Here is a 15,706-nt window from a genome sequence, read left to right as displayed (position 1 = left end):
TGATTTTCTACATATATATGAACACATGGAGTAAATTCCTACCTTCTTTTTCCTTAGTTGTCTTTGGTTTTTTTGTGGCTAGAAAGATTTGCAAAGAAATAACATTAAGTGACAGGCATCAGAAATGCAGGGCTCTTTTTCAATAGGCACATTGCACAAAGATTCTCTCCCTGGTAATTTCCCTGGAAGAATTACTGGGGTAAATGTTTCTCCTGGCATGTTTACAGTGTCTGTAGTATTGCAGCATTGCCTGCTACACTTAGCACCAGTAGCACTTCTGGGCTTTGTGTAGAGCTAGAAATTGTTTGAATAATTCTGGTTGCAGAGTAGTTTAGAAAATCCTGATAAAGGCTTTATCATTTGAATTCTGTAATTCCCTAACTACTGCCAGATTTACCTATTTATTTGTGGCTAAAATACACTAGGGAAGGACTCTGACTATTGATAGCTTCTTGTGCTTTTTCCCAGGGTAAACTCAAACATCTGAAATTAAACAAACAAAAATTCACAGGATATGGAGCTAGATGGACTTTTAGAATTATCATATGTGACCATTCAGAAGTTCTGCAGCAATAGATTGTGGTTTTTTTATTTTATTGAAGGGTGTTTTTCTTACTCTACATTCACTTAGAGCATGTGCTGTTTCCTTTCCCACATCCTTTTTCCCCAGCTGCAAATGCATTTGGTCTGTGACTCCATTCAACAAGGCAGATTGAAATTAAGCAAAGTATATCACTTTGGGCTCCTGAGACCATTTCAGTATTCCCTGTTGACTACAGCAGAAAAATTGCTGGCTGCCTTCAAAAGGTTCATTTGCACTTTGCATTGTCCAACCACTAGTAATAACGCTTTCTTCAGCGTCCTCTGGTGACTGTGTCACCTGACTCACACCAGCTCTTTCAGTGAGGATCACATGTGTCTAGCTCACCAAAACATGCTGCAGAAGGTGAACAGTGAAAATGAAAATCACATAATCAGATGAAAAGAAGAGCCTATGGCAGAGACCTGCGTAGCTGCAATGCTGCCACTCACCCATGCTGCTTTACATTATCCCTGTTCCTTGCTGATGAGCAACATGCATTAATCAACACTGCTATGTTCATTAGTTCTTTCCATGAGGCATACTAGAAAAATGTAATATTTACCTGATGTTGGGATTTCAGCTGTTGGCTCTCCAGGAAAATAACCAATAATGAAGAGAAAGGGGGTGGGGAAGGGAAGCAAAAGAACAAGAATTTCAGTACCATGTTTTTTCAAGGCAAGCAACCATTTAAACAGACCTTCTCTTTCATCTGCAACTTTTCTGCAGGGTATTAATTTACAAACAAATGTGCCTTAACAATGGGCGTGTATGTAGAATTTCACACTGAAAGCTAAGAGTCTCACTCTTTGAAGTATTATAATCCAGCATGCAATGATTCCTGCAAATGCAAACACTGTGCTAATCAAAGCTTTCCAGCAAGCAAATATTTAAACAGACTTATTTTTAAGTGTGCCTTCAAGGTTATAGCTCTCTGTGCTATTTTCCAAAAAATGTATTCAGTTTAATTGTTACCTCTCTTATTGTCTACACCTCCCAGCCAAAGACTGACCCTGACCTTGAATAGCTGGCATTGACCCCTAAGTGTTTCTCCCACACTAGCAGTTTGCCTTTTAAGAATTAAATCTCTTGAGAGATTTTGACTACATCTTTCCACACCACCTAGCACAAGAGAAGTGTATATACCAGTGTTAATATAATACCCAAAATAATTGATGAAAATTGGTCAATCCAATGGATAGAAATTCTCTGGTGTAAGTCATCATCACTCATTTTAAATCAAAGAAATTAATTACATTGTCATTTTGAACCCAAGAATTTTTTACCCATCACTACTTCATTAGTTCCAGTTTTAGGTAAGAATACAGTTTGAAAGAAAAATAATGACCTTGCTACCCAAGCAAAGCCTCTGTTCTTAGAACTTAGAGCAGGACAAAAAAGGAATAAGATCACAAAGCATTTAAGGATATTCCTTTGACTGAGTTATCTCTGTACTTTCTTCCTGCTGAGTTTTGGCTTCAGATGAACGCGAGCTCACACCAAGGTAAAAATGTTTCAGTCAATGCTTTTCAAGAGGAAGGCTGAGTAATTAAGCATCATTTTCCCTAACACATCCCAGGAAACTTTTACTCAAGTCTTGGCCCATAAGGAGACCTGTAAATGTCAGTGCTGAATGGTTAGGCACCACAGGCATTCAACAAAGGCCAGTTTTGCTGCTATTAAATGCTAACATGCTAAAGTCCTTTAATATTTACCTTTTTGCTTATGATCTTGCTTATAGCTTCTGAAAAACGATATATTTCTGCATTGTGACCCATGGAATAATTAACAGGTTTTCCCATTTTCAGAAGAAAAAAACCTAAGATTTTCTCTGAAGTACTAAATCTAGGAAAGAGTTTCATGCTCTCACTTCTTAATGGAGGGAATGTCTCTCTGAGGGATCTGAATGGGCCCAGTTATGTGCATGTACCATAACTGAGGATTACTTGATTTCCTTAGACAGTCAGGCACTGGAAGACTGATGACCTGAAGGGCAGTTGGTCTGATTCTCTCTTGCATGAAATGTAAGGGCCATTCCCTTTTCTCATTGCATCAACAAACTTCCACTAACTCTGAGAGCATTGGGAAACATATTACCCCTATTATGGGGCTTTCATGATAAACCTAAGTGGGAATATAATTTGCCAGTTCTTAGGGTCTTTATTCAAAGTATCAGCCTACATCTTCCTCCTCTTGACTGCAAACCACGGTTTGGCTTTCCTTCATGTGTAAAATCTGCCACCAGCTTTGTTTTCTGTTCAAGGTAATGTCAAACAATCTGTGAGTCTTTATTCAGTATGCAGGGAGCAAATTCTGTTTCATTACACATCCAAGTTTGATGTACGGTCAATGGCTGCCAAAGACCCTCCCGTACACTAAAACAGAAATAGTGAAAAAGAAGATGAATTTAATAATTGCTTTTAAAATTCAGTGAGTGTCTGTGTGGTGTATACTTGCCTTCCAAGTTAGACCATGGTAGCAAGTTACTACTATGAAATTGTATGTGTCCTTAATTTGGGTAGTTTTTAAACTCAGCCTTGTCTTTCTGTTTATACAGAAATTCCCTAATGTGCATTCCCTAATGATCCAATTTCTTAACCTACTTCAACCACATTTGCTTTTACAGTAAGACTGAGCAAGATACAGTGTGTGAATGAATTCAGCTGAGGATAAATTTATTAATTTATTTTACATTCCCACTGGACCTGAACTTCAAAATCAGTGGGTATTTTGTGTCCATTACTGCATCTCATACTGAATTACATGATAGCTACGTTCATGTTATGGTAAGTACACTGTACACCTGGCTAAGAAATACATGAAGCAAAGCTATATAGACCTCTATAAATAAAGAAGGCAGTGATCCAGCTAAGTGTTCTCCTTTAAATGTAGAAAATCAATTTAAAATAGATAGCTCTGGTGCTTAAAATCTTAAGCAAGATATATGCAAGCATGGTTTGTTCAAAAAGTGGCAGTGTATAGAGAATAACTTTTGTAAATGACCATAGGTCTGTTTGTTACAGTTTTTCCTTCTTTTTTCTATTTCTTTTTCTGTTTTTCTAAAGACACTGTTAACCTTTATAATAATTTAAAGCAGCAGAATATAAGCTCAAGAATGTAGTACAAACATCCCTCTGCAAAGATCAAGGGAAAATATCCTGGCTACTCCTTATATTCACAAAATAGTAGGGTAATATAGCTCTTGATAAAAAAGCATTGTAGACAGTGATTTTTGTGCTGAAAGCATAAGGAATATGTCACTTAAATCTGTGATGAACCTCTAACAGAAGTGAGTGCCATTACTGGGTCTCTCAGATAAATCACTGCAGAAGACATTACGTGTCAGTGAACAGATTCAGTGAAAACAAGACTGGAAAAAAGTGAATAATAGAATTAAATAGAGGAAAATTTTCTTAAAATACTGGCAAAAATGGAAATAGGCCCATGGACAACTTCACAGGTAGTAATAATTTTTCAATAATAACTTGAAAAGGGAACACTGCTGTTCAGGGCTGAAAGAGATCCTTCAGGGTAGGCACATTGCAGATGCCTTGTGCTCACACTTTGGCTTTACATCTGGGGTTCAGAGTAACACTGTTTCCTACAGGTGTTTAAGAGCAGCTATTCATCCTCTCTGACTTTAAACACCTAGCACAGATGACTGGTCTAGGAAGTTGAAGTGAATCAGTTTGCTTTGCCTTGCCGTCAGCTTACTTCCCATCAAAATAACACATGGTTTGGTCTTGATGTGCAAGGCACAGCACCAAAAAGAAAACACAGACCCCGTGGCAAAGAGGCAACAACTAATTCATCTGTGAAAGTCCATACATCAGCATTTTCACAATTCAAAGCATGAAGTACAAATACCGTCCCTCTGATTCTTGTCTGACCATGCTTTGCAATATGTAATGTATAATGACTCGCCACAATAAGCACAGAACTCTTCATCTGTTCAGAAGCCTTCCAAAAATGACCTTAAAAAGTACATCCCATTACTTCAGTGGAAGTTTTTGCAATGTGGCAAATTCCCTTTGAATCCTCCTTAAAAATAATCTAAATTGGAAATATTGCTTTCTCTTCTTTAAATTTTTTTTATATAAAAAAGCTTTTATGGGAGCAAGGCCAACAATGTGCTCAGTGAATTAATGATGTAAGTAATTTCCAAATGGTAAAAGAAGTAAGGAAAAGGTTGTCTTATTCAGTTATGCTACATGTTATTTTCTTATTTTCAATAAAGATATTTGCATAAATATAAATTATACATCTACATTCATCTAAAATCAGCAGAATATCAGTTTTTCTACCAGTGTAATTTACATTATTTTCTAGGGAGTAAAAATTGCGGAGTTTGAATCTTCCAGCTTCACAGTATTGCACTATAAACATGCTTGATTTTGTTGTGTTTGGCTGTTAGTAAGCAGATTACTGTAAGTAACAGTAATATTATCTGTAGTATAAGCAAGAAAATAGCATTATCTAACGTGACAAAACTGCAACAATGCAAATTGAGAGAACATGCATCTGAAAAAAGGTTTCTATTCCATAAGAAATAAGTCATTACACGTACTTGCAGTGTTTTTTGGTTTGACTGGAAAGCAAAAAGAGGAAAGAAAAATGGTCAAAGCAATCAGGTTCAGCATAATATTATGGCAGAGAATGACTTCATTTGTTCTATATATTTCTGTGTATCAAAACATATTTTTACTAATCTCACAGTAATTAATAACAATCTAATAATGAATGATAGTACTAAGGGTGTTCTCATTTACAGATTGTAATTGTTTTGCTAGGATTAAGGATGACTGATATTAATGATAAAAAATTTAATTCGTCACTTATTTCCTTTCATGAAGAAGCATGGAGCAGCCATTTTTAAACCCGTGATGATAGTCCGGAGTGAAGCTGAACAATGTTCCTTCTTATACCAGCATCAATTTTGCTCTGTCTTGTGCAAGTAAGACTGTGCATGAGCTATGATATCAGAGACATTTACCACAGATGATGGATAGTGACAGATCAAGACCTGAATAAGTTATCATATGATACCTGTGATCGATGAAAATTATAGCATAGCTCATCCTGGGGGTCTAACAGTTTTGTGAAATCCAAATAAAAGGCAGATCCCCACAAATTATTAGCAAAATGGAGCTATTTAAAGATGGCAGTTTCAGAAAGCTGTTCAAATTCTTTGCTGGCATATGCCTTTGACATCAATGGAATTACAGAAGCAGAAATTTGACCTTTGATATACACATGTATCTATATCTTAAAATGATGACTAGCATTACAAGTATGTACTGTGCTATTTAGTTTTTGGTAGGGCATGTAAGGGCCATTCTATACATCAAAATAGATCACAGGGCCATGGTTTTGGCATTTGTCATATGCAATTTTATTTCACTACTTCTTTAAATAACATTTTCAAAATAAATATGCAAAATAAAATGCAGGAGTGCTTACCAGGTTTTGTAAGGGGAACGTCTTTTTCAGGTCTGACTGCTTCATGCTCTAGACAAAAAACAACAGCATAATAAAATTGCCATAATGTTTCTAAATTATATTTTGCACTTGTGATTTTTTCCCTTTGTGGTTTTTTTTGGTTTTTTTTTTTTTTTTTAATAAGAAGGATTGAATGCATGTTTTTCAGGATTAAACATTTTATTTCTCTTGTTCCATGCTGTTATTTTGAAAAAGAAACCCACAAATGGCTTATGGTTATTAAAAGATTATCCACTGAGGGATCTGCCACAAAATAACAAAGTTCATTAGTACTGCACATAGCTTCACAAATATAGCTACTATTAATGCCACTAAGAGTCATGCATGTGTCTTAAGGAAGAATTAAGTTTAGTAGGGTCTCCTATAATTTTTTCAATGTAATTGTTATCTATTTTCAATTTTTATTATTGGAAAGGAGATTGCAGAGTAAACTCAGCAACCATCACTCATCCTTTCTTCTTGGTTCAGATTTACTTGAGCTGAATTCCCAAAGTCTTGGACACATACCATTACATATGAATAAATTATATTTAGATGTGGAAAATGCATCTCATCTCCCCATGCCTGCTTCCCTACCCATCCCCCATCCTTCTACTTCATAATTACTATTGAAAAAGTTATAATTTATGTTATGTTGCTGGAAATAGAAAAGTTGAAGGAGCTTCTTTTTTTTTTTTTTTTTTTTTGTTACCAAATAGGTCTAGCAAAGAAAAGTCTTAGAAAGACTTAGAAAAAAACCCACCCCACTGATCTCATAGCACAGCAGCAGAGATGCAATGGAAACTGGGGCCAAAATACATTTTAGGGCTGTGGAATCAATGGACAGCTCTGCTGGCCTTGTTTCCAGGTGACGTTTCCCACAGCTCAAGAACTGTGCATCACTTTTCATTTGAGAAATGAGGACCCAAAAGCATGCTGTAAAGTGGAAAGTGCTGAAAATATGAATGGCCTCTGAAAAAAGGGCAATATGCCTCAGCCTTTCTGCTACTCAGATGAATAATTGAACTCCTAGTAACTATGATTTGAAGTGGGGAGACAAGTTGAGAAATGCTGAGATGAAGACATCATACAGAATTTCAAACGGGAAACACTTTTTTGAAGCATGAATGAAAAATTGGTTCAGTGAGGAGCGATTCATTTCCCATATCTGGAATTGTTTTGATCATTAAATTATTTGGAGAATTAATTGACAGTTTTAATTATTATTATTATTGTAGTTTAATTTGCATTCTGAAGGTGTGAAAGGTATAGAAAACTAATAACTAGGCTGTGTGGTAAGTTAAGGTATGGACTCTTCCTTAAGTAATTTTTGACTGAGAAGAATTCAGGATGCCATCAAATAAATTTCTGTTTTTCTTTTTTTAACTTAGCAGGAACATTTATCCAACCTGGGTAATTTTGAATAGTGTTTTTTAAAAAGCTTGTAACTCCTATACAAATTTTTGGTTTTGGGACATTTGATATGGGAAAAGTAGAATGAATTGGCTCCTGCACTGAAGCAACTGGTTATGCCGAATGGACTTTTAAATATCAACTACAAGACAGTATGTTAAATGAAAGGAATGGAAGACGTGGAGATAAAGACATTATAATTTCAAACAAAACTAGAAATTTCCAAGGGCATGTTTCTTTATGTAAATGTTAAAAAAGACACACACATCCAACAATTTTACAGGAATTTTTCAGATTAAGGTAAGAATCACATACTTGCTGGCTTTGCTTGGGCTGCAGAAGACAAAAAGGGTTAAATTGTAAAAGTTAGACACAGAAAGAAGAGAAAATATGCTCTTTTCTCCCCCTTTATTTTTAACATTCAAGTATTTTATTGGACTCAGTTCTCATTTGTTCTTAGCTCCCTCTACTTGTGCAAGGATGCACAGAATTTGAATTCCTAAAGTTTATACAGTTTGCTGTTGACTGCCAGTGATGACGAGAATGTTCTAATTCCTTGGCTGACTCTTCACAGCTTCTAGAACATTCATTATTACTTGTTTTGTTTTTTTTTTATTTTTTATTTTTACTGTCAGCATTATATTAAAAAAACTATAAGGTCTTAATCACAGATAAGACCCAAAGATTTAGAGTTTAGTCCCAAAAACATTTTCTCCATAAGACTGATCCAAAGTTCTAATCCATCTGGTAATTTATCCTGATATTTGGGATCCTTTCAGAGGTCTGATTTATAGCTACACCTCATTTCATTTCAGCTCTAGCTAATAAGTAGCTAAGGAGCTGAAAGGCCTTCACCTGTCTTCATCATTGGAAAGAAAATTCTTTATGGAATAGAAGCTGAAATTGCCACTCTGTTGGTTTTGCTTTGTTATCAGTTACATATTTGAAAATACTATAAAAAAATATTGGAATGCAAATGAACTACACTAGATGAGTACTGAATAGTGTTTAATACCCCCCATCCACCTCCATAAATCAGGAAAGAGTCACTTATTCTTACCTGACTTCTCAGTGGGAGTTGTCTTTTGTTGTTTAATTTTCTCCTCTGTATCGTGAAAGCAGCATTAAAATCACAATGTGTTAGCAAGGTTCATATAATTGGAAAAATATTTCTATAGGTGATATTATGCATAGGGTTCATAATGACAAAAGAAATGCATGTCTTCAGCATCACTATCTCATTATAGCACTGTAAAACAGCATGCAGGCATTATGAGTTCTGACTGCATGGTGAGATCATACTCAGGGAAAAAGTAAATTACTGTCTCAGGTGCAGGAAAACAGCCACATAACCTTCAGCAAATTTCAGGCAGGCACTCAGGTGGAAACCATCTTGTTCCTGCATTCAGCACACCTCTGCCAACAGCACCTGAGTGTCTAACAGTTTGGTATTAAACATAACAAAGAAGTTCTGTTTAGACCCTGCCTAACCACAAACATGGGGGCAGGTATCCACATGTGTCTGCAGTCTGAAGATGAAAAAGACACCCAAGGACGTAGTAGCTCACGGAGGGACACAGGGGACGGTCTGAATGCCAGCCCATACCATCTGCTACTGCACAAACCTACCTAGAACTAGCTGGACATCTGTCACAAGACCTTGGAGCAGTCTTCAGCTTCTGCCAGTCTCATGGGAAGAGCTGCCCAAGCCCACATGCTCTTGAACTGCCTGTGGACTTGCTCAGCACAATTCTCAGATGATGTGGACCCAGGTTACCATCAGACACTGGACCAGAACTTCTTCCTCTCCAAGTAAATTGGTGGGACTGCACTTTTGAATCACTTTTCAAAGGAGTTTGTTTTACCTTCCCAATGTCCCAGTCAGGTGGAAACTGGGATGTTTATGTTCAGATTTTTACTCTACCCAGTTTGGTTGATTTTGGTTGATTCACCCTACCTCATCCTTTTATAGCTCTTTTATAGCCATTTTATGTCTTTTTCCATAATTGAATTCAAGCCTCTCTCCTAACCTTCTAATAATCACATACATTACTAAATTATTCTAAAATATGCTTAAGACACTTTCAGACTGTATTTGCTCTTTCTTTTCCTGAAAACAGTTTGCAGCCACCTGCTTTGGCCCCTTCCTTTCCACTAAGAGCTCTGGAAGGCATTAGGTTGAAGATGACAATGACTGGGTGGAGATCAAGTTGGGCAGATATGTCTTGGTTCCCTTCTCTTGCTTGTTTGGTCTATTTCTGGAACAAAATCGGTACTGATGTGGTCAAATTTACGGAGAGATAGAGCCCTAAGGGTACTGATATTTTCTATTATTTGGAAATTAAATATATTTCTGCATTGCTATGCTTTTCATATGTTTTCTGGCGTGTGACAATTTAATTTCTCTTAATTTGTATTAAGTTTAGGGCATTTTTATCCCCCTTACTCAGCTATTGTTACTGTCAGTTTCTTTTGAAAGCAGTGAATCAAAAATCTCTTCTCCATGTCTGTGAAGCTTCAAATGTTTTATAGCACAACCAGTAGCTTGAAGATGCAACTTATTGAAAGTGTCCTTTTTCCTGCTGTAAAAGGAGTTTTTACATGTAACAGTGCATTTCACTGATTTAGAGTGGGACATGAAACTTCCTATGTACCAGTACAGAAGAAAACCCGGTATGCTGACTTTGAACAAAGGCCCTGTGACATGCATTGGATTAATGACAAGTAAGAATCAAAAGGCTTCTCTTTCTTTGGATATTATCCTAACACCTTTGAACACTAAATAAGATATTTTTCCTTTCCAAATTCTGTTGAGAATATACAACAATATTTGCACTGTAACTCTGGGATAATAAGTCTGTGAGGAAAAAGTAAGGAGATAAGTTTGTGAGTGAATGGCATATCTGATTCATTTGAAAGTCAGGGTAGTGTTTCTTCTCAGAATGAATTTATCCTTGAAAATTGGGCTGGCATGTGGATATACATTCATCTGGGAATGAATACAGTAATTCTCTGGTATTCATTCACCTACCTATTCTGCAGCCTAACCACACAGTAAATATTGGTCTGCTGATTCCATGGGAGAGCACCCTGATACCTTCCCTGGCAGAATTATAGGTGGTGGCTGCTTGGCTTTTTCTCTGAGTTTCTAGCCACTGGTTGTAGCCAGAAGGGAAACTGAAGGAGTAGAATATCCAGACTTAAGGAGAACAACTTCTATAAGGGAATAAACTTCAAGACATCAGGCTTCATAAAATAGTTCTGCTCACCACATTCAGTATGAAAAAAAGCAGAGAAATACATATGATGAGGATAATACATATTATTTTGCCAAGAACAGAAGTAAAATTTCTAATTTTTCATGTATTTTTTTATTTACCCAATCATGAGGACTCTTGCAAATAAAAAATTAAGCAATTTTGAGGACTTCATAAAGCTATAAAGAGTAAAAAATAAATTTTATGAATATTTAAAAAAAAAAAAAATCCTGATTTTGAATAAGCCAAAAGTTTAAAGTTCTGAAATCTTTCATTGAAGAGAATTTATTTGCTCTGCAGGGCTCCAGTTTTGCAGCACTACAAGCATTAATATTAATTTTTTTTTTTCCCTGATGTACCTAATTTAAATGGAAAAAATAAGGCCATAAACATTTCTCTGTGTATTGCAGGCAGTTTCAGCAGAATGAATTCATCAGGAATGAATTCCCTTGCTTTACTTGCTTTCTCTGACATACACAAAACACTCTTTAATTTAAACTTTTCCCTACGGGATCAGTATATTTTCTGAAATTCTGTAGTATTTCAGTCATGTGATACTTCTAAGTCTGATGACAGGAGGCATAGGAAAAATGTTTTGAAGCTGCACTGAATCAAGGTTAAAAAGGAGGCCACTGTTTTGTACAGAATGAAGCTTTTATAATTCAAGCTGCTAACCCAAGAGCGCTCATTGGCACACAGCAGGCACAAGCACTGTTACCACCAGTGCCTGCAGATTAATACTTCCAGTCATCAAATGAAACTCAAAACAGCCTCTGTTCTCCAAAGGAACCATTAATCACCTGAGAATAGAGATTTTATGCTAAAGGAAATTTAGAAAACATTTTCCAATTTTTTTTTATTTTTTTTTTCCCCTTCAAACACTTAAATTCCAAGGGCTTGGTGTCTGGAGTGTACTGTATTATGCCAGAGTAAAATCCCAGTCAGCCCAATATACTGGCTGTGACACAGTGCTCTGATGTTTGAGAATGTCTTACCAAGGAAATTTTTATTTTGTGGATGAGATTGGGCTAATTGTGCAGCAGGACTGATTTCATTTGGCAGCAAAGGTGAGTGGCCATGCCACCCATCCATGCAGCCCACTTTCTGGCCACCACTGCGGCCACCAAGCTTGGTTTCCTTGCTAGGACATTCCTGCCTTGGCTGAACTCACCTAATGCCTGAATCATCCTGCTAGCTGTAACTACACAAAAAGTGATCAATGAATTAAATAAAAAAGCTTGGCTTATGTGTCTTAGAAAGAAGAAGAGAGAAATATTTTTTCCCTATTGACTCAGAACCAATATATCCCCACTAAATCAGATCCTGAAGGCTACCAGGAAATTTCAAAATGTCTATGAAAATACTTAATTTACAAGGTAGAGTATTGTACATTAGAAAAACGAATGAGAAAAATACTAAATACATAGGAGAAAATGTTTTCTTAAAAATTAAGAAAAAGAAGTGAAAAAAACCCCTGCTTGCTTATCCTTGAACACATAAGGTTTAAATGGTTTATTTAATCAATTATTCATGAGCGCTTCAATTCAATGTGATGTTCAAATAGCAGCACTGCCAGCAAAGGTCAATGGGATGTGGATACTTGATTTCCAGTCCCCACTGCCTCTGGAGTGGGGACTGTAAAACCACTCAGGAGTGGTGTAAGCTGAGCATCAATAGCTGAGTTTTCTGTGATGTTACACTCTTAGTCTTGCTAATTCACATCAGACCCAACTATGGATCCTTGAGTGCCTTCCTCCTCAAAAAACATGATTAGGACAGAGCCTTAGCTTGAAATGGGGACCCTTTTTCCTGCTCACTGAAGCCAATAAATGCTTAGTTTACCCCAGTGCACAGTCAGTCCAGGGTTAGTGTTTCTATTCTTCAGCTCCTGTTATTTTTGAGTTCCTGGAAGTGGAGGCTGACTCGACTGCTGAGTGTGTACTCAATGAGATTGCAGCTTCCCCCTTTGGGGGGGACCACACTCACTTAATGTAATAACTAATTTACTGAAAGGTTGAGAAGGGTTAATTCCCAGTACACCTCTTTGATGTAGTGCAGGGCAGTAAAGCACTCCTTCCTCACACTCTGGGAAATGGGTTTTGCTAATGCTTTTTACTACACCAGTGAGAAAAGTCACAAGAACAGTCAAAAATCCTTTTAGTTAAATTTTACCCTTATTTTGTTCCTCTCCAAGACACTGAAAAAAAAACCCAACAATAGCACAAAGCAAAACACCTGTGCCTAGCTCAAGGAAGTCTCCAAGTTTTGCAGACCTCACATATCCTTATTAAATAGAGCTGGGTGTAAGTGGAGGTTACTTTACCAAACCTACCTGGCTTAGTCTGAGAGACAGTTTTTTCACGTTTAACACGTTCATGCTCTGAAAATAAGAACGCCTATATTAGAAAGCTTTTTAATTTTTGTAAAATTTTAAAAATAAAAGATTCTCATTATAGTTCTAAGAGATTACTTTGTATTACATATTCCCACTAGACTAGAGAAGAGTTTTTTGGTAACTATATCCCTCAAGAAACAATATTTAACTATTTTCCCTATAAAATTAAAATAATGAAAAGTCTATTTTAACTTTTTAATGTGGCTTAATTATTTTCTGTGTATTTTTAGAAAGATAATAGAATTTCTAAAATTGTTAATTCCTTCAAATATTAATTGTGTTTGCTATCACTAATCTTCTGTATAGAAAATTTCTCCTTGATGTTTAATATAGAAATGAAGCTTTTATTACAACAGAAGTGGGGTTTTCTTGTACAGAATGATAAATAAATGTTCAGTATCCTGTATAAAGAAAAATATTTCCATGTGTCCTGGATTTGGCTGGACTAGAGCTAATTTTTTTCATGTTAGCTTGTATGGGGATCCCTTAAATATAATGTGAAGCACTAGCAATGATGTATATTAGTCTGTATTATAATATAATGAGTATGCAATTTTGTGCTATTTAAAAACAGTGTGCTATTCAACTCCCAACATTATGGGACAGAAAATATTTCAGGAGAATTTCAGAAATATGTTTAATTCACACTGGTAGCTCTGATATCTAAGCTGTGCATCAGGTGAGTGTTGCAACAGACCAAGAAATAAATCTCTAAAACTTGAACCAGAGGCCTGGACAGAGAATTGCACAGAACCTTCCCAATCTGGGGCTCCTTTGGTTGTTTCCCAGTGTGAAGCTGCCACAGAGACAAAAGACACAGGTGGGTCTCAGCTGAACTGGAAAATTATTTCCATGCAAACTGGAACCTGTGAAACACCCCTGTTCCTACCTTACAGAGACATTGAAAACTGGTTTCATAAGTCAGAATGTTGTGTGAGTTTGTGTTGATGAATCCCACCTTAAACTGCTAAAACTTTGTAAAGATAAGGAGATACCTTCCTTCTGAAAGTTAAAATAACAATATTCTACATCGCCTTGGTACTTACTGTGTTCATGAGGGTTCTCTGAGGTAGCTAGAAGTAAACAAAAAAGGTGTATTTTAATATTTTTGTAGCTGTGATGCAGAATTTAGTTCATTTCTTAATGATGTTTTAGACACATACAATTTCAGTGAAATCTGTATTGAAGTGTGCAGCAGTTACGTTGTCTTACCTATACTGTCCACCCCAGATACATAAATAGGACAATTAGGTAAGGAACACAGGTACCCTAAATTCCCCATTTAGCCAAAATTTGATACAAACACTCCTGCAATGCTCTGCACCTCTTCTGAGGGCTGTCACTAAATGCTGACCATATACCAAGCCAAGGGAAACTACTCAGTGCCCACTAAGAGACAGGGCTAATTCAGACCAGAAGGTCTCTACTACACAAAGACAGAAGAATAATTTTAGCTTGAGTGAGGAAACAACACCTAAGGCAGTCTAAGGATGAGAGACCCTGACAATTGCACCTGCTCTATGAGGCCAATGAATTTCAGATGGATTCAGTGACACTCTAAGAAGCAGAAAGATATTTGAAAATATTAATCGTTAACTTCATGAGGCTTCTTCTGAACAAAAGGATTTAAGTGTTGCAACTTCTGAACTTTGTGCCATTTCATTTTCTTCATTTTTCTTGAAAAAAATCCCAGAGGAGATAAAACTGCAAACCAAATGGATACTTTCCATGGGTGTTAAGACAACATTCCTCAGGTAAAGAGAGAGCTTGGCAGGTGTCCCCAGTGTCACTATTCGTTCTACAGGAGGAAGGGAAATGTCAAGACCTAGCCCTACAGCTGGATTTTTCTTCTTGACTTTTGCTACGCAGCTGTTGTTTTCAAGTGAAAAAAGGCTCTACCACCTGCATCTCTTCTGTGTGTGAGAGAGAGTAATCCCACAGAGAGATGTGGCAGGGCAGGGGATGAGCTGCCTTTGCAGCCCCAGCAGCACAAGCAATAAAAATGCTGCTGTGGGCTCCCAGGATGTGATTCACTGAGCTCCCCAGCTCCCACCTGGGACAAAAACTTCTGTGCATGTGGCTTTCTGTTTCACTTGTTTTCCCTGCAGTGTAAAATCTGCTCCCATTTTATATTTAGTCTCTAACCCAAGTTGTTGTTGTGCATTTAAGGAGCAACTGGAGATAGTATAGAGGACAAAATGAAAAAAAAACCAAAAAAACCAAAAACACAGAAAATTTTTGTGGGCAATAAAGACTAAAGATAAAAAAGTAAATGTATATGTTTGCTCCAAACTGAGGAATCAGAAATAAGAAGTCCAAGGGAAAAAATGTCCTATGACAAAGCCACATTTGTTATTTTTGTGTGTGTAAGAAAACCTTTTTGAAAATTTAGGCTCATTTAACACCCCAAACCAACCAAAAAGTAGTTTCCTAGGCATCATAGGCTGAGGAAAATTCTATTGCTATTGAGTTTCCATGAAATATGTCAGAAATTTGTAGAGGAAATTAATTTATAATTGTGTCAAAAGATATAGTGAGATATGGTCAGGAAATACGAATTTCAATTAGCAAAAAGGAATTTCA

General features: G+C 36.5%; 1 protein-coding gene across 1 annotated transcript in view; it reads right to left on the bottom strand.

Annotated features, from left to right (window-relative positions):
* LOC107202466 overlaps positions 1 to 15,706 on the bottom strand; it is a 65,770-nt gene that overhangs the window by 25,255 nt on the left and 24,809 nt on the right. Inside the window, exons 5-12 of the mRNA XM_019005882.2 lie at positions 14,170 to 14,196; positions 13,061 to 13,108; positions 8,532 to 8,576; positions 7,787 to 7,804; positions 6,041 to 6,088; positions 5,148 to 5,168; positions 1,146 to 1,172; positions 43 to 78 (exon numbers count right to left, since the gene is read on the bottom strand). Coding sequence (XP_018861427.1) covers positions 43 to 78; positions 1,146 to 1,172; positions 5,148 to 5,168; positions 6,041 to 6,088; positions 7,787 to 7,804; positions 8,532 to 8,576; positions 13,061 to 13,108; positions 14,170 to 14,196 — 270 coding nt within the window. The remainder of the gene's footprint in view (positions 1 to 42; positions 79 to 1,145; positions 1,173 to 5,147; positions 5,169 to 6,040; positions 6,089 to 7,786; positions 7,805 to 8,531; positions 8,577 to 13,060; positions 13,109 to 14,169; positions 14,197 to 15,706) is intronic.

The sequence above is a fragment of the Parus major genome, chromosome 3 (genome assembly GCF_001522545.3).
Source record: "Parus major isolate Abel chromosome 3, Parus_major1.1, whole genome shotgun sequence".
Taxonomy (NCBI): domain Eukaryota; kingdom Metazoa; phylum Chordata; class Aves; order Passeriformes; family Paridae; genus Parus; species Parus major.
Note: the sequence above shows the minus strand (reverse complement) of the source record. Positions and strands in the feature narration are given on the sequence as shown.